Source organism: Gossypium hirsutum, chromosome A05, assembly GCF_007990345.1.
Source record: "Gossypium hirsutum isolate 1008001.06 chromosome A05, Gossypium_hirsutum_v2.1, whole genome shotgun sequence".
NCBI lineage: Eukaryota > Viridiplantae > Streptophyta > Magnoliopsida > Malvales > Malvaceae > Gossypium > Gossypium hirsutum.
The window spans coordinates 38,361,674-38,380,886 of NC_053428.1; the positions used below are offsets into that span (position 1 = coordinate 38,361,674).

At 28.5% G+C, this 19,213-nt stretch overlaps 1 protein-coding gene and 2 long non-coding RNA genes across 3 annotated transcripts; 2 read left to right on the top strand and 1 right to left on the bottom strand.

Annotated features, from left to right (window-relative positions):
- Positions 1 to 575: 575 nt before the first annotated feature.
- LOC121229101 (uncharacterized) lies at positions 576 to 1,726 on the top strand. Its single transcript, XR_005926632.1, has 2 exons — positions 576 to 1,114; positions 1,491 to 1,726. It is a non-coding gene; the product is annotated as an uncharacterized lncRNA (long non-coding RNA).
- Positions 1,727 to 4,831: 3,105 nt separating this feature from the next.
- On the top strand, positions 4,832 to 6,570 carry LOC121228927 (ankyrin repeat-containing protein BDA1). The gene is made up of 2 exons (XM_041111949.1): positions 4,832 to 5,612; positions 5,706 to 6,570. The coding sequence occupies exons 1-2, from the start codon at positions 5,004 to 5,006 to the stop codon at positions 6,537 to 6,539; spliced, it is 1,443 nt and encodes a 480-aa protein (XP_040967883.1). The 5' UTR covers positions 4,832 to 5,003; the 3' UTR covers positions 6,540 to 6,570.
- Positions 6,571 to 16,186: 9,616 nt separating this feature from the next.
- LOC121229102 (uncharacterized) lies at positions 16,187 to 17,107 on the bottom strand. Its single transcript, XR_005926633.1, has 2 exons — positions 16,987 to 17,107; positions 16,187 to 16,629 (listed from the first exon to the last, which is right to left on the bottom strand). It is a non-coding gene; the product is annotated as an uncharacterized lncRNA (long non-coding RNA).
- Positions 17,108 to 19,213: the final 2,106 nt, after the last annotated feature.

Here is a 19,213-nt window from a genome sequence, read left to right on the forward strand (position 1 = left end):
AATAGTTAAGTTACATGATCTATATAAAAAAATCAAAATATATAATATGTAAAAGTTTAAAATAAATAATATATACATAAAAAAATAAAATAAATAATATATGAAATAATTTAAAATAATATGTAATAAAACCGTTTAAAGGAACTAGTTAAGAAAATATACATAACCTAAAATAATATACAATAAAACAATTTGAAATGAATACTATAAATCAATTTTGAATAAATGATACATAAAATAGTTTTAAGAGAAGTAGTAAAAAATCTAAATAAATAATATATAAAATTGTTTAAAAACAAAATGTATGTTTTTCCAAAAAATAATGATAAGTAAGCAAAATATGCAAAACAGTTTGATATTAGAATGTCAATGATTGAATTAAAAATAAAATAAAATTAAAGAGACGAATTAAAAAGTAGACAGGGCCAATATGGAACATGTGCAGAGAAAGAGGGACTTATTGGGAGAATATCCCAGCCCTTATGCTCACTGTTTCACACAGGGCCAAAATGCGACAGAGGTAAAATTCATGGGGTCAGATTAAAAACGCAAAATTAAGAACAAAAGGGGCATATTGAAAACGAGTAGTGAAATGGAAGGACCCGCAGCGCAAATAGCCTCTTTGGCCTTAGAAACGAGCGGATTCTCCACCCATCGGGTCGGGCGCCCGGGTTAGAGGCCCAAAACGATGTCGTTTTGGCCTCTGAACCCAGTCATCCAAACGGTGCCGTTTAGCCCTTACTATTAAAACCCAATTTTTTTATATCATTTCCAGCCAAATTTTTTTCAAAAAAGCTTTGAAAGTTCTCTCTTTTCCTCTGTTAGGGTTTCAAACCCCCCTAGCACAGCCACCGATTCCTTGAACCTGCCGTGGTCGCCGGTCATCGGCAACGGTAACCGTCACCTCCGGCGGCCACAAAAGAGAAAACAAATCCTTCCTTTAAATTTCTTTTTTACTCTTAAAAAAACTACTTAAAAACTATTGCTCAAACGTCAAAAAGGAAGATATTCCATAACCCTTCGGTGTTCGCCGGACTCTCAACAAAGCCCCTAAGGGCTACGAGGCGTTCGAAACCGGCGAAGACTCCGATGGCCGTAGAGGGCAAAGCGACGGGTAAGAAAAAGAGTTCCTTTTTTGTACTTTATTTCCATTTTTGATTCGATGAAAAATAAAAATGAAGCAAAACAACAGAAAAGAAGATGAAGTCCTCTCTTTTTTGAAAATGGATTTTGTTCAGAAAAAAATAAATAAATAAAAGGAACACAGGAAATGAAAAGAATAACCAAAATAAAATCAACAATCAACCTTGTTTAACTTCTGTTTTTTCTTTTTGAATTACTTGTGCGCATAAAAAAATTACAGAGAGATCCCAATGGCTCTTATAGCCGAAATCAAAACCCTTTATTTCTGTTTTTTTTTTTTTTTTTGCTATTTACTTCACTGTTGCTCGCGTGCTCTCTTTCTGCTATTGCATTTGATTTTGTTGCAGGTGTGGTGTGACGCGTGGAGGAGATGGCGTGCGACGAAGTAGTGCGTGTGGTGGCCTTGCTGGTGAGGAGCGGCGGCTGAAGCCTAGTGGCTAGGGTTGCTGCTGAAAAATTTTAAGATTGTGGGCTAGGGTTGGATCTTAATTGATTGGGTTATTTGGGTTTATTTTGGGTTTTAAATTTTGGGCTACACATATGTTGTAAATGGACTTAGAAAATTGGATTTTTTAATTGTTTATTTGGGATTTATTGTGCTTGGGGTCTGGGCCAAAATTAGCTATTACAGTTACAAAATATTAAATATGCATTTTCCTTTTACAATTAAAATTTATTTTATAAAAATCAATATCTTATATAGATTTGATAATAATCAATACCTAATTAAAATTTAATTTGAAGTTACATATATTACGTTAAAATATATGATAGAATGAAATTTTATATTGATATATATATAATTTCAAACTCGAACTTGAGCCCAACATTCTGAAAATGCCCATATTACTATTTAAAAATAATAAAATATATCATTTTATATTGATATATATTATAATTGAATTTAATAAGATATTTTAACAAAATCAATTAATCTGAATTCAAGTTGAGTTTGGCCAAAAGACAAAAAAGTCATTGTCTAAATCTAGTCCAAGTCGAGTGAGTCCAACCTGGTTAGATCTAGTTGGAAAGGATACATGAAGTTAAGCACTATTTAAATAAATACTCATATTTATATTATTCATATTTTGTACTATAAAATATTTATTATTAAATATCTATAAATTGTAATATGTTATTAAAATATTAATATGAATATTTTTGGATGAAATATTTAAAGTTTTAAAATGATTGCTAATGTTAAAATTTATAATTAAAAAATAAAATTGTAATATTAAATAAGTTTGTTAAAACAATAATTTATAGTAATAATTATTATATTATTAATTGCAACTATGACTATTTACTTATATTGAAAATTATGGTATTTGATATTAATATTTTATTATATTTTAAAAATAAAATAAAATATTATTATTAATATAATAATTTTTGGCACGCTTCAAATTATTTTTTTTATTATTATTAAAAGCAAGTTATTTAAAGTTCTTTTTTAAAAATGATTTATGGGGAAGTTAATTTCTAAAAGTAAAAAAGTGTTTATTTTTCGTTAATCACATTATTTTTATGAAATAAACATAGAAAAATATTATTTTTATGAAATAAACATAGAAAAATATTGAAAACATTTTCGGTACCCTAAAATTTTAAGTTAGATTTGATAATTAAAATGAAGGAATTGTGTGAAATTTGTAGTTCTATGTTAGAGTAAAAATTGTATTATATTTGTTATATGAAATATGAAAACGAAATTATGTATAGATAAGATTTTAACATGATTATATAATTGAAATAATTGAAATGGTACGAAAGTATGATTTTTTCTAATTAAAATGTGAATTTTAAAATCGTAAAAAAAATGTGAATTTATATTTAGATGTGTTATACAACATTTATACAAAATTAGAAATACAACCCTAAAAATTGTATTAGTGTTTTGTGTGGAATTGGGATCTTCAATTTGAGCCCAAATATTCCTAAGTTTTTAATCATGCCTATGCACAACAATTTAAGACGCGATCTTGAGTTCCATAATTTTTCTCATCGACTAAAATTATGATTTCTTTTGTATGGAAAAATATATTTGGATGAAATCATTCTTATTTGACATAATTGGAGTTGATGAGCCTTAATTAGCTTCTGGTTGGTTATTTGGTTGATAATTGTATTCCTCAATCTTAAGTATTTCAAAGCATATATTTTCAAGTCATGAACCAATCAAAATATGCATGATCCATTGAAAGAGTGTTTTAGTGAAGAAAGTGTTTGAAAATTCCATTGTCATAATGATGCTGCCAATTAATTTATCACTCCTTGAGATTTTGAGTGCATTGTTGCAACATATGTTCCAATGTGGAATCAGTGGTCTGGGGAACTTTTTAATTTGCATCTCTGGTAGCCCGCAAGGCAATGGCTTCAATTGCAATGCATCCCATTTCTCTAGCTTAAGTTTGTGAAGCCTTGGTGCCACTGGAAGAAAACCTCTTAAGATTTCCACGACGCGGAATGACAAGTTTGTTTAAAGGAAGGTGTGTGGGCAGAACAATAGAAATCTTCATCATTCCAACAAAACCTTTCTTCCCTCTCATCCATAAGCGTAAAGTTTAGAATCTCAAGAGATTTAAATGGTTTAGTCAAAGTGTGTCCATTCCCGTAGAATTCATCATCAATTTTTCCTACTTCCAAACGATGATAAATGCCTAAACGATGGCAAAGAAAAACACCAATTACAATCATGTAAATCCAAAAATACTAAATTTGACAAGGAAGAAGGCCCACCCATTTTGAAAATTTTGTGCCTTTATAACTTCTAATAACAAAATATTTCAGATTTGTATGAGGCTCTAATTGTTCCAATACTTCTCTACCATGCTTTGACTCGTCATCTATAACATCATTTTGATCCCATATCAATTTCAACTCCATAACATTCATCTTATTTTTCAAATTGGTTTCTTTTGCATTCATCGCACTTACAACCTTTTTTTTAATCTTGAAATTAAAAGAATTAAAAAATTGTATGTATAAAAATAAAAGATAGATTTGGAAGCAAAGAAACACAAGACCATTAAATTAAAAAGAAACTAAAAATGATTAAAAATTATAAAAGAAGAAAACATGGTTTATTTATTAAAATTTTTAAAGAGTGTAAATGGATAATTATCCATTTTAGGGGGCTACGCCACTGTCCATCACGAGTGTTGAGTTCCTACGTATTATAGTAAAAGGTGCTTTTCTTATGACAGACGTATAAATTTTATAGTAATTTAATCTAGCTGAACAACACTTATGAATCGCAATACCTCTAAAAAATCATATTCAAAAAATAACTTTCAAAAACACTTATTTTAATACTTGTCTTTTTTATTACAATATTAAAATGAAAAAACCTTGCACATATGCAGCATCTAAACAAACAGCGTAGAAGTCAACGTTTTTTAATTTCCCTACTCATTGCCTTTCTCACCATCTTAAGATATATTATATAATACATTACATCTGTCTTTCTCTATCAATTTTTAACTATCCTTCTCCCTTTTCTGACTCTCCTATAGCTTTGTGCATGCTTTTGTCTTACGCTACCATTACTAACTTATCTTCTTTTCGTTTCATTGTGCAACCATTGCTCTGGCCATAGTTTTTTTTCACTCGCTTCTATTTCTTAATTGATTTCTTATCGAGATCTGATTCGAGCTTTGATTCCATAATTAAATCCAAAATCATTAAAGCATTTTAAAACGAACCCCAATGCAAATTAATAAAATAAGACTTTTAAAAATTCCAACAAGCTTAAATGTGTGCACCAACTGTTAATCATCGGCAGCGAGGTGACTTACCGTTGTTATTTAGCATCTCATCATTTCCAATACCACTCCTTTAGCTGCTTAAAACTAGAATTCATGGACATCAGCATCGATCCAAGGTTGAGTGAAGCAGCTCGATTAGGAAATATTGATGCCTTTTACGCTCTAATTCATGAAGATCCGTACATGTTAGACCGCATTGATCAGATCCCTTTCGTCCCTACTCCACTCCATATAGCTGCACATGAAGGCCAAATTCATTTCGCAATGGAGATGATGAACTTGAAGCCTTCATTTGCCAGGAAGTTAAACCGAGATGGGTTTAGCCTTATGCATTTGGCACTAAGAAATGGGCAGATCAAGCTAGTGCTGCGACTGTTGAAGGCCGATAAAGATCTGGTTCGTGTCAAAGGAAGGGAAGGGATGACTCCTTTGCACTGCGTAGTTACAATGGGAAACTCTAATTTGTTAATCGAGTTCCTTGAAGCTTGCCCTGAATGCATTGAAGATGTGACAGTTCTGAATGAGACGGCCTTACATCTTGCTTTGAAAAATGATCAGATCGAAGTTTTTAATCTCCTTATTGGGTGGCTTCAAAAGAACCGTCGTAAAGGAGCCTTTGCCTTGGAAAAAAAACTTGTGAATTGGAGAGACAATGATGACAACACTATGTTGCATATTGCTGCTAGCAAGGGATTACATCAGGTGTATATATATCAATTCTATTTGTTCCTAACTGAAATCAATTGAAAATATTACTTTGATAATCATTAATGGTGGTTTCTAATGATCTCCCAGGAACTACAGCTGGTGTTAGATTCCTTTGACTCATTCAGAATTAATGTAAAAGCTATGAACTCCCAGGGTTTGACAGCTCTAGAAATCATACAAAATGTTCAAAGACAAGCGGTGAACACCGCCCAAGATGACACCACCACCACCAAGATTAAACGCTTAAAGAAAAAAGTACATGGATATGAAAAACCGCTTACGTTTCTAGCTCGTGAAAAGTCCAACATGTCGGCGGAGATGCTCAACGCAACGCTGGTGGTTACGGCGTTGGTTATAACAGCAATCTACCAATCATCACTAAGCCCGCCAGGCGGTGTCTGGCAAGCTGCTAGCACTAACACTTCTACTAGTGATCCATTATTTCCGACCTCAAATAACGTTACTCTTCACTTCTTAGAAGTGAACGGTTCCAATAAGTCCATTGCCAAGCTTCTGATGGGAGAAGAATCGAGGAAAGCTGGTACCACAATCTTGGATCCCTGGGCGTATTTTTTCTTTTGGTTTCTGAATAGTCTAGCATTTATGCTTTCGATTCTTTTCACGTTATTGATTCTTTCCTATGTTAGTCGTTTAGTTCTCGCCCCGCTTTATTTGCTGGGCAACTCCTACATGTTGTCCATGACAATATTAGCCCCGTCGGTAATTTTGTCAAAAGTCAACCTGTATTACATGTTTTTCTTCGTTCTGGTGCCGTATTTAGTAATGTTGGCAGACGTCTTACGGGTTTACAAGTCGGCAAATTACCAAGAATGGATCAACTTACGTAAAGCACTCCGTGGTGGAAGCAATGTTGGAATCGCTCAACGCCTGCGGAGGGTTTTATCTTTTATGCAATGTTAGCTTGTTTAATGTTCTGCCTAAACTCTTTAGAGAGCTCTGCTTTTACTAATTCATGATTTGTCTGGGACGTAATAATTCTTTTTAGCATCATAGTGATGATTGTTCTGATAATATTTTTAATTATTGTTCGAAAATATTTTATTCAAAAATTTATTTATTTATTTTTGTTTGTTTTAGTATGGATATTTAGAGTTATCTTTTTAACAATATTGTCTCTAATATTTGAATTATTATGACATGATATTATATATAAACATAATTAAAAAACACAAATTACTAGGAAAAAAATAAATAAGGAAAAAGATTGATATATTAACGTATCATAGTTCATTTTACAGAAACTTTAGAGAAAAAGGTAGCTTTGTCATCGTATTATTTTATAATTTTATAATTTTTAGAAAATTAGAAATAATTTGATCACATTGAACATGTATAACAATTGTAGATAATAAACTTACAGCAAGGAAAGAAATTAAAAGGAAAAAGGAAATGATTGTTCACAATACATATCATAATTTTATTCTTTTTCTTTACCGATATTTCATACGAATTGCAGACGGGACATCTGAATTTTGATCTGCCTACCAATGATTTTATTAAAAATGAATTTTTTTAATATTTAATAGTTTAAATGTTTTTGATAGTTATTTTAATTTTTTACTTAATATAAAATTTTTAATGAAAAAGTGTTGAATAAAATAAATAAATAAGCAGCTACTTTATTACTTAATGTAAAAAAATAAAGTTAATTAAAAATTAAAATAAATTATCTTTTTAATAAAATATTCAAATTAATTAATTTTTATCCAAAATTATCCAAAATAACATAAAATAATATGTTAATAAGATTAAAATTAAAAATCAATAATATTTTAAAAATCCATATTTATTTTTATTAAACAACATAATTATATTAGTACTTATATTTGGCTAAATTATCCATATATGTTGAAATAATAATAATAATAATTGAGAAACTATGCTTTCTTTTAAAAAAAAATTTACTCATCTATGTTGTTTTTGGAGAGAGAAATGAAAACATATCTTACACGGTACGTTTTCATTGATTTGGCAGAGAAAGCTTGCCCTGTAGGGCTCGTTTTCTTCTCATCCCAAAAAACGCGTCTTACGTCAGTGAAAACGCACCCCTGTAGGTTGCGTTTTCTATCCAACAATAACTTTTTCCAACGGGCAGAAATCCCAATGACTATGGGACTCCAACTTTTTTTTCTATATGAACCCTCTAATTTTCAATTTTTTTCAACTCAACTCAACTCTCAACTCTCACATTTTGATTCTCAATTTTCTTATTCTCGATTTTTTATTCTTAATTGTCAATTCTCGATTTTCTAATCTAAATTCCCAATTCCAAAGTAATTTTTTTTAAAAAATTTAATCCTTTGATTTGATTTTATTAAGTTTTTGATGGCATATTAGCTTATTCATTTGGATGACAAGCATATCCTCGACGTTCAATTACAAATGGTAAGAAAATATTATTTAATTATTTATTTTTAATCCGTTAATTATTATGATGTTTAGAAAATATTATCATATTAGTTAATTTTAAATAATTAATTATTATGATGTTTAGATTAATAATTTTTTATGTTTATATACTTAAACCGAAGATCGAATCTTGGAAACGTATATAAACAACTTAATCTTTAAAAATTGTTCAAATACACTATATAATTTTTTTAAATTTTTATAAATGGCTATTTAAAATTTTTAATTTATTTTTTAAATTTTAAAGAATTTTTTTTATTTTTTTAAAGAAAGAAAGAATCCTTCCTTTTGATGTGTATTAATTCTAATAGATATATTTATATACTAACATAGAAACTTTGTTCTACTATGTGCTCTATCTTTTCTTCTTTACATATTTCTTTTTTTGTTTGCTTCGTCTTCTTCAAGTTTCACCTCATTCATGCCACCAGACAAGCATGGTAACACACCGTTGGAGAATGTAGAACCTCGCCCTTTGCTCCTTCACCAGCCGGCTGCACCGCCGTCCAAATGTTTTACATGGATTTGGCACGTGTCGATCGCAGAAGCTTATGTTGCTCTTCTCTTGCTTATTTCTTTCCTTCACGACGAAAATATGATGATGTATTTAAATGATAGAGTTGAATTGCATCATAATTTTTTATATCATGTTTGATATAGTACAAATTGTAATTATATAGTTACATAAATTTTATTTTTAAAAATATTAATTACTATAAAAAAATATTAGTATGATAAGAAAAATTCTAAACAAGTAACAAAAATTAAATTAAATTGTTATATGTATTATGTTAGTCTAAAAAGTAGATAATACACGATTACTAATAAAAATAGTAAGAAAAATATACATCATATTCAAATTTATTTAATTGTTCTACTGCATATTTGTTAGTTTATTTTCTTTTTAATATTTAACATATGCTCCTTATCATCATTTGTTAGTACAATCTAACCCCTTTTTTATAATATACTAAGGAGATGTTGTTAATATAAGAAATATTTTTTAAAATTAAAAAAATATTTTCAACCACATTTCGAAGTCTTGAATGTCTCAAAGTAAAGAGATAGCGAGCTGTCTATGATACTTGTGTCAAGCACAATTTTCTCAAATGGGATTCATATCCCGTAATATGGTGCAATAAAACTTTTTCTATTTGCATAATTAGCACTAGGCTTGTTCATTAGTCGGGCTACACTCCCAGGCTCAAAGACCTGCTCGAAATTTGGGATGAATTAGGCCAAAAAAATGAAATTAGGTAAAAAAATTATGCCCATTTAAAATATGGGTTGGGCTCGGGTTTGAGGGCTCGGGCTTGAACATTCAAGGCACCCAGCCCGGCACATTTTAGGTTTATAATACTTTATATTATGTAATTTAGAATTCATTAAAAAAATAAACATATACTAAATATATAATACTACTCTTTAATGTAAACATTAAAAAATGTTAAGATGACTATATAAAAAATTTTAATAAATAAAAAATGTATAAATTTATTAAATATTAAAATAAAAAATATAAATATTTTTAAAAAAATTTAAAAATAATATAGACAGGCCTAAAATGAGCTTAGATTAGTCTCTTGCAAATATGGGCGGATTTGGACAAAATTTTAAGCACAAATTTCGGTCAGGCCATGCGTGGGCAAGCATAAAGTAGATTAATATCATGCTTAGACCCGAACCGACCCATGAACACCTCTAATTAGCACTGAGCTTATAATATTTGAGTTCATAATCTAAATAGTTTATAGCTTTAATAATAAAGATTTACATAAACTTAATTTTGAGAAACACTAATATTAGGTTATATCCCTTTTTATAATAGGTAAATTAAATAAAAATAACATAAAATTTGTAATGTATAGCCTTTATTAAAAAAAGATTTTATAAATTTTACTAAACTTTCATAACATTTCTTACAGATAATATAAATTTTTGTGATAATTTTCAAAAGTTATGATAAAAAATTATAATATTTGTTTTATGAATAAGTATATTATTTTATAATATATAGTATGGGCACATAAATAAATTATGTCCATACTTGGTCATAACTTTTTATAAATAAATATATTATTACACTTTTATAACATGTAAATTATGTTTTATAATAAATTTTTTTGCCATAATTTTAGAATTCTTTTAGGATTTAAATAATATAATTTTTTTCATAATTTTATAAAATACACAAATTTTTTTTTATAATATAAATTTTTATCCATCTCAAACACTTACACGTGTTTATGTTTATAATATAAATTCTATAACATATATAAAAATAATTTCTAAAATTGGATTTAGATGTAATTACTTGTATAATTACTCCAATTATCGCCTTCCCCTAAGAATTGAAAAATGTAATTGTGATGCTTCAATTACACTTAATTTACTGAGACTCATTAATTACAATAGTTATCCAAACATATCATCCTTATGTAATTACAAGCAATGACACCTAAACTCAATTATTAGGTGAATTTCTAAATACTATCTTATTATTATTGCAAAGAATTTGGGATGAGGGAATTAAACAACAACACCCAAGCAAAAGTTGCTTTATATATGTTTGGAAAATTAATTTTTTCGGAGTTTCAATTATGTCATGTAAAATACTTTCTTGTGTTGAACAAATTATTTTTGAAATTAGTTGATTTCAGTAAAATAAATACTTAACAAATTATCTTTGTTGCAAAATAATATATGCGTTTTCCTTTTACAATCAAAATATATTTTAACAATCAATATCTTATATAGATTTAATAATAATATATGCTTAATTAAAATTTAATTTGACATTACAACATTTGTAACACGTTGAAATTGAGGTTGGAAGTTTTAAATCTGTTGGTTGGTTACAGTTATGTTTTCTTTTGTGTTTAGAAGTCAACTATAAAGTTAGTGGTTAGGTGTCAGTACTTTCTTAATTTTTTTAATTTGATTTATTTGTATTAAAAAAATAGGAGAGTAATACCAAGTAAATTGGCTGACGTTCCTTTATTCTCTTCCTCTCTTTCACGTATAACTCTTTCTCCCTTTTTCGATTTCTAGTTTTTTATTTTACTGGCCATTGAATTTTCTTCGCGCCATTTTTCTCTTGTTTCTTTGGAATTTTTTTTCGCTGTTAGAAATTTTAGAGTCAGCTATAGCAGAAAATACATCATTTATTTTTAAAACAGAAATCATAAGTTATTTTTTCAAATTGTGTGTTTTTTATAAAGAGAATAGTAATTGATTAACTATAATCCAAGCATGATAAATCATAACTTCCGTTCAAAACAAAAATCCCTCAATCTTACGAGTTCAAACGAAATCAAAATCCTTATCACAATTCCTAAAACTTATTTACAGTTCAAATTAAATAGATTATTATAACTTATAAAAACTTAATTAAATCAAACCAAATCGTGTCCTTTCGAGATCTCCGATTTGTCTAGTCCAACACCTAGTCTCGAGATTTATCTGGAAATTAGGAGGAAACTAAGGGAGTGAGCTTCGAAAGCTCAGTGTGAATTCAAACCAAATGTAATTAAACAGGGACAAACAGTTAACTAAAATTTTCTATTACAAAAAAAAAATCAATTCAAAAACGAGATCATATCAGATTGACGTATCACATTATTATAACACTTCACAGTAAGCAGATCAAATACACGTAGAATTTTTTAAACATACAAAATTCAAATCAATTCATTGTTAAATAGTCAAATATGGAGTATTTAATAAAAAACGGAACAAATGCAACTCATAATCAAATGCACCAGTCCCGATATCAACCTATCCAGCCTCTACACACCATCTCCAACCAACCGATACATACCAAAAATTGGGTTTTTCTAAACCCTTCAATCCTCTACAAACCACTATCAGGTTATGGTGGACCCATCAAATCGAACACACCTTAATGTGGTCATATCGACCATTGAATTATCATTTTTAGGTTCTCGAATCACTTCGGTTGTTTCTATGTCAAATATGTATCAGGTGTGTAACAAAAACCCGATTTTCTACAAATTTTGAACACCAAAAAACATGGATGTCGATGCCACACAACCATATGCTAGGTCGTGTAACTTAATGTTTAGGAATTAAGGTCACACGGGCCAGGGAGACGAGCATGTGTCCATGCTATGTAATTCATTGTTTTGGAATTAGAAGCACACGGGGCAAAGACACGAGTGTGTGTCCAGGCTGTGTGAGAGGTATTTTGAGATTTTAGTCACACAGGCATGCGTCTAGCCGTGTGTTAAACCGTGTGTTTTAAGTCACACGGCCGTGTGCCAGGCTGCGTGTGATATTATAAGGGTCAAACGATTGTCTGCTAGGCTGTGTGGACCACAGGGGCCAGCCACCCAAGCCGTGTGAATCCACAGGCGTGTGGGAAAAATTAAGATTTTCCATTAAACATAGCTTTGGCTGTCTTATAAGGTCTTAGATTGACAACTAGAGAAGAATTCATAGTCTGCAACAACCAGTTCCTGACACGAGCATCCTTTGCTGTCCACTCAACTGCCTTTGTTAGATCAACAGGCTTGCTGTCCATACCATCAATGATCCCCCCAATTCTTTTCCCTGGACATAAATTTAGAATTGAAATTTCCAAGAGAAATATTTCTTTTTGAAAAATTTGACATAAATTATCTCTCATTTCTCCATGGATTACAAAATTAAGAAAATTTAAAAAAAAAAGTTTCAGAAATGACAAATCAAGGAGAGAATGATAAGAGAAAGAACAAAAGGGCTTAATGACTCAGATACTATAACAAAACAAGAGAATTATAACTCACTTGTATAGTATTGGTATAGTAACCTATTCTTAGGCAAGTAAATATCTACAAAATATTTGACAGATTTGACAGATATGCTTGACAATGATGAACTTGAAGCCTTCATTTGCAAGGAAGTTAAACCGAGATGGGTTTAGCGCCATGCTTTTGGCACTGAGAAATGGCCAGATCAAGCTAGTGCTTCGACTGATAAAGAACTGGTTCGTGTCAAAGGAATGGAAGGGATGAGACTGCCTTGACGATGTGACAGTTCTGAATGAGACTGCCTTACATCTTGCTTTGAAAAATGATCAGATTGAAGCTTTTAATCTCCTTGTTGGTTGGCTTCAAAAGAACCATCGTAAAAATGATAGTTTTATTATTATTATTATACGGAAATATTTTACTGAAAATTTTTTTATATTGGTTTTATAATTTATGTTAACAATTTGGAATTATCCCTTGCAATAATTTTACATTCAAGATTTTAACATGTATTCTCTCAATGTAATGTATTTTATTACTATACCTAACGCTTATTGATAGGATATATTGCTTACTGAAATTTTAAACAAAATAATCTATTAAGTAATTTACAATTCAATTAATTTAAATTTAAATTAAATATCATATCAAATTAAAAAATATTTTATTCAAATTCGATTTAATTAAATCTATTAAACTCATATTAAAATGATTATGACATGATATTATATATAAACATAATTAAAAAACACAAATTACTGGGAAAATATAAATAAGAGAAAATATTGATATATTAATGTATCGTAGTTTATTTTACAGAAACTTTAGATAAAATTACATATGGACATAATCTAGAAGCGATGTGTAAAATATATTTTTTAGGTACAGAAAAAGAAGATTGTGATAGATACGACAAAGAGAATCATTAATTCAAGATAGTTTAATCATCATATTATTTTATGATTTTATAATTTTTTAAAATTTAGAAATAATTTTATCATTTGAGCATGTATAACAATTATAGATAATAAACTTGCAGCAAAGAAATTAAAAAGAAAGAAAATGAATGATCAACATACCATATCATAATATTTTTTTTCTTTACTCGTATTTCGTACGAAATTGCTGACGGGACATGAGAATCTTGATTTGCCTACCAAACATTAAGAGAAAAGTACAAAATAAAGAAAGAAAAATACATTGTTTGAAAAAAATTAAGGGGTTTGATAAATTATTGAAATTTTTATTTTATTGAAAATGATAATTTTTAATTTTTAATATTTTAAATGTGTTTGAAAGTCATTTTATTTTTTATTTAATATAAAATACTCAACAAAAAGTTGTTGATTAAAATAAGTAAATAGGTTATCATATTGAAAATATTAAGTTTATTTTACTTTATTAAAATTTTAAAATAAATTGCTTTTTTTTAATTTATTCAAATTAACCAATTTATTTTTTATCCAAAATAATATAAAATATTATATTAATAAGATTAAAATTAAAAATCAATAATATTTTAAAAGTCAATATTTACTTTTATTAAACAATATAATTATATTAAGTACTTATATTTACTAATTTACTAAACAATTTTCTAATATAAATGTAGCAGTAAAAATTTAATATTTAATTTTTTTAATATTTAAAAAATTCTGCATAAAAATAAAATACATTTTGGAAACAAAGAATCACAAGAACATTAAATTTAAAAAACTAAAAATGATTTAAATTTTATAAAAGAAGAAAACATGTTGGTTTATTGATTAAAATTTTTAATTTGTTTAATTAAACTTAAATTAAATTAGAGAAGATATTAAATATGAATGAGTGTATAATAATACTTTTATATTTTTAAAAGTTGATGATGTGATATTATTTTATTAGTGCTTAAAAACTAAAGATTTTATGTAGAGATGAGCAAAACTAGATTCAATTAAAAGAAATAAAAAGAAGCTTGAATTTCGAGTTAATTGAATCGAGTTGTTCAATTTTTTCGAGTCGAATCAACTTGAATAAGTAATTCAACTTTCGAGTTTGAGCCGAGTTGAATTTTACAATTCGAATAATACGAATAACAGATTGATGTAAATATTCCTTTGATATCTATCAGTTTTAAAAATGAGCAAAATGGTCTCCCTCAGCAAAAATTACAAAATAATTTCAAAATAATTTTTAAAATTTAAAATATTTATAAAAATTCCAAAATTTATATTTTGGGGGGTAAACTACTAAAATAGTCACTTTTGTTTGCCTCAAGTTACATTTTAGTCACTTATGTTTGAAAAGTTACGTTTTAGTCACTTACGTTATCATATTGTAACATTTTAGTCACTGAGTTGTTAATTGCATTTAACGGCAAGCTGATGTGGCACATTAAATCATCACTTCAAACGAAAATTTTAGGTTAATTCTATAATTGGTCCCTATATTTTTTTTGAGCAATTTATTTTTTCTTATATGTTCTTTTAACTTTTCCTTTTTTATTTTCCGTTCTCTTCTGCTTCTCCCTCTGTTTTCCTCCCTTTTTCATTTTTTTAATGTAATTTTTCTATATTTTTCATTTGTTAAAACTAGTCCACAAGCTCGCCTCACTTGAAAAAATTAAATTGTTCAAAAAAATAAAAGTATGAGGACTAGTTTTAATAAATGGAAAATATAGAAAAATTACATTAGAAATGGAGAAGTGAGGAAAACAAAGGGAGAAGTAGAAGAGAATGGAAAATTAAAAATAAAAAAAGAAGAAGGAAAGTTATAAAAATAAAAGAAAAAAATTGAATTGTTGAAAACGAAAAAATATGGGGACTGATTGTATAAATTAGCCTAAAATTTTTGTTTGAAATGATGATTTAACATATTACATTAGCTTACCGTTACACTGTTAACGATAATTATCGGCTCAATGACTAAAGTGATACAACGCGATAACTTAAATGACTAAAACATAACATTTCAAACATAAGTGACTAAAATGTAACCTGATGTAAACAAAAGTGACAATTTTAGTAGTTTACCCTATTTTTTAAAAAAATCTAAAGAATATATAAAAATATTTAAAATTTTAAAACTTTTCTAAAATAATAATTTTGGGACCTAAATAAGTTAACTAATGATTCAAGTTTATCATACTAGAGTTTTTTTTTTTACTTTGAAATTTTTTTCAAATATATATTGTTCCAAATTTATGTGCTCTGGAGTTAATTATATTGTAACAAGATTTTAATTTGACATTTTAATTTTTTTAATTTGACTTGCAGATGTAGGATCCGAAGTCTTCGACTCAGGCTCAGACGAACCGAGAGTCCTATCCATCCTTAGTCACAGCGAAAGACTTATACTTTTTAGCTATACCTCTGCCCATAAAAATAGAACTTTTGGATCTCCAAATACACCACCCACTATCAGATGGACTTATTGCTCAATTTTGTGGTCAGAAGATCAACATTCAGAATAGCATTCTTTTTCAGGAAGATATGCCCTTCTTGGTTCATTCCTGAGTATTCTTTCGCCCCCTTTTCCCACTTAGCAGGCTCGGTATGATATGTGTAGAAGCCCAAATTACCCGGGCCCGTTTACATCTAAACCTAAACAAAACTAAACCTATTCCAACCTAAACCCACTAACCCAATACAAAACAACCCATTCCAACCTCATGCCCACCCCAATTACATCAGCCCAATAACCCCAACTACCCAAACCCAACATAGTTCAAGCCCAATACCCTAACCACCCTAACCCTAATCAGCCCTTAGCCGAATCAGCCTCCCTACTTGCCTTCTGACACCAGCCCCTACAGCACCGCCCCCGGTCATGTCCTCCACCCACCACACCTGCAAGCAATAAACAGGAAAAGACAGCAAAAATAAAGGAAAAAAAACAGTTTTAAACAGGCTATAAATGCCGAATGGAAACCATTGTAATGGGGTTGGTTTTTCTTTTTTTTTTCCGAATATTCAAGGAAAATAAGTCAATACAAAAGAAACAATTTCAATACACACACAAGCAGTGAATCAAGGAAAATATAAGAGAAAATACAAGAATAACAATGATCGGGCATTCAAAATACCGATATCAAAACCTAAGGTAATTTAGTTTTCTTTTTATACTTTTTATCTGTTTTCGAATTAATATTTTTATACGTTTTACATATATATAAATAACCAAAAAAAAGAGAGAAGAAAACTTACCTTTCTTGAAATTTCGGCCACCGTGGACGGTGGCCGGCGGTGACGGTGACGGCAGCCGGCAATGGACCTGCGACAGAACTCCGGGGTCGACCCAGAGAGAAGAAGAGAGCTCTCTCTTCTGTTTTTTATTTAAAATCTGGAAGAAATGATTTTTTTTTAGAAATTTTTAGGTTTTTATAGCCCACCAAAACGGTACCGTTTGGTGCCTAGGTCCAGACCCAAAAATGATGCCGTTTGAGCATGGAGACGCGATCCGTCCGACCCGACCCAAGGAAGATCCGCGTGTTTTCTATGGAAGGGTTAATTGCATTTCTAGCCCTTCCATATTTTCATGATTTTACAATCCGGTTTGTAATTATTTGCAATTTGGCTCGACAGCTTACTTCGGTTTTTGATTTAGTCCCCTTGATACTGTGCGTTTTGGGGCAAATGGGCTTATTGTGCTTTCGGTCCTTCTCTTGTTTTTCACGCGTTTAAATTAGTCCCCTTCCCTTTATTTCTTTATAAATTTGCCCCAAAATTTTATCTTTTGTTCAATTTAGTACATTGTTCTTTATTTTGTTCCCCTATAAATATTATTATTATTATTATTAGTATATGTTTTATTGTGTATGTGTATATTTAAATAGTATTATTATTAGTCGCTTTATTTCTAATATGTATACATTATGTACATTTTTTTATATACTATATTGTATATATTTTTCATATATGTTATGTGTATATGTTTTTAATATTATGTTTTCATATACTATTATGTATACATTTTAATGTTATTAGTTATATACCTTTTATGCTATTGTATGTATATTCTTATATTGTATATTTCTAATACCATTATTTATATATATATGTATATGTATTTGTGTAGTGTACAAATAGCTTTTTATTATTATCATTTCTAATGTATTTATATATTGTATATGTTTCATACATGTTATGTATATATTTTTAATATTACTAGTTATATATATTTCTATGTACATATTTTTATACCATCTTATGTATATATTTTTAAATACTATATTATATGTATATATATATTCTTAGTACCATATTATGTATATATTTATTTTTACCCCTATTATATTTATCATTAATATTAATACATTTATTTTATCATACGTATATATATATACCTTTTTAATATTGTATTTATATATATATATATATATCAGGTATATATTTCACTTACTATATTATATTTTTTTACATATTATCTTATATATATCTTTAACAAATATATTATGTATGTAGTTTTAACATTATGTTATGTACATTTTTTAAATACTATGTATATACCTTTTATTTCTATTATCACGTATATATTTTAATACATATATGTATATATTTGTATATATTTATATATTATTATTAGTTTCTTTTTATATATTATTATCGTTTTTAATATATATATATATCGTACATATCTTTAATCTTGTATTATATGTTCTGTATACATATGTTCACTACTATTGCATATTTGTATTAATACTGTTATCATCATTTTTAATACCATATGCATTATTACTGTTTTATAACCATTATTATCACATATACATTATTAATGTTTTATATATTATTTGCTTCATATATTTGTAACTTTTTATTATCATTCGTCCGCTCTGAATTTAGCATATTAGTTCACATCTTATTTCAATCTCAATATTAGTTTTCTTTTATTTCTATTTTTTATTTAAAAATATTTTCTTTTCTTTTTTATTTCAATAAACAAGGCAACGCACCGATTTAACATTAAGTCGTCGTTTTCATCGCTATATTGGGTGAATATCAATCGGCTCATGTTAAAAACGGAATGCCCTCCTCAAAAGAAATTGAAATTTTAAAAATTCTCGTGTTTTGACCGGATCATGATTAAAATTTAAATACTGAACTCGTATTTTGGAAAATTAAGACAACACATGTTTAATAAAGATACCAATTTTGGGCGTTGCGAGGGTGCTAATACCTTCCTCGTGCGTAACCGACTCCCGAACCCTATTTTTCTCTGGATTTTCGCGTAGACTAAATTCGGCCTTCATTTTTGTTCAAGAATAAGTTTTCTTTTCTAAAAAATGATTTATTAGGTGTCCGATCACACCTAAAAAAAAAGATCGGTGGAGACTCCTTTTCTCTTTAAAACCGAAATTCTATTTTCAAAATTTCAAATAATCACCTCAATTAGTGACCCAAAGCAAAAATTTTACGTCGCTACAATATGGATATT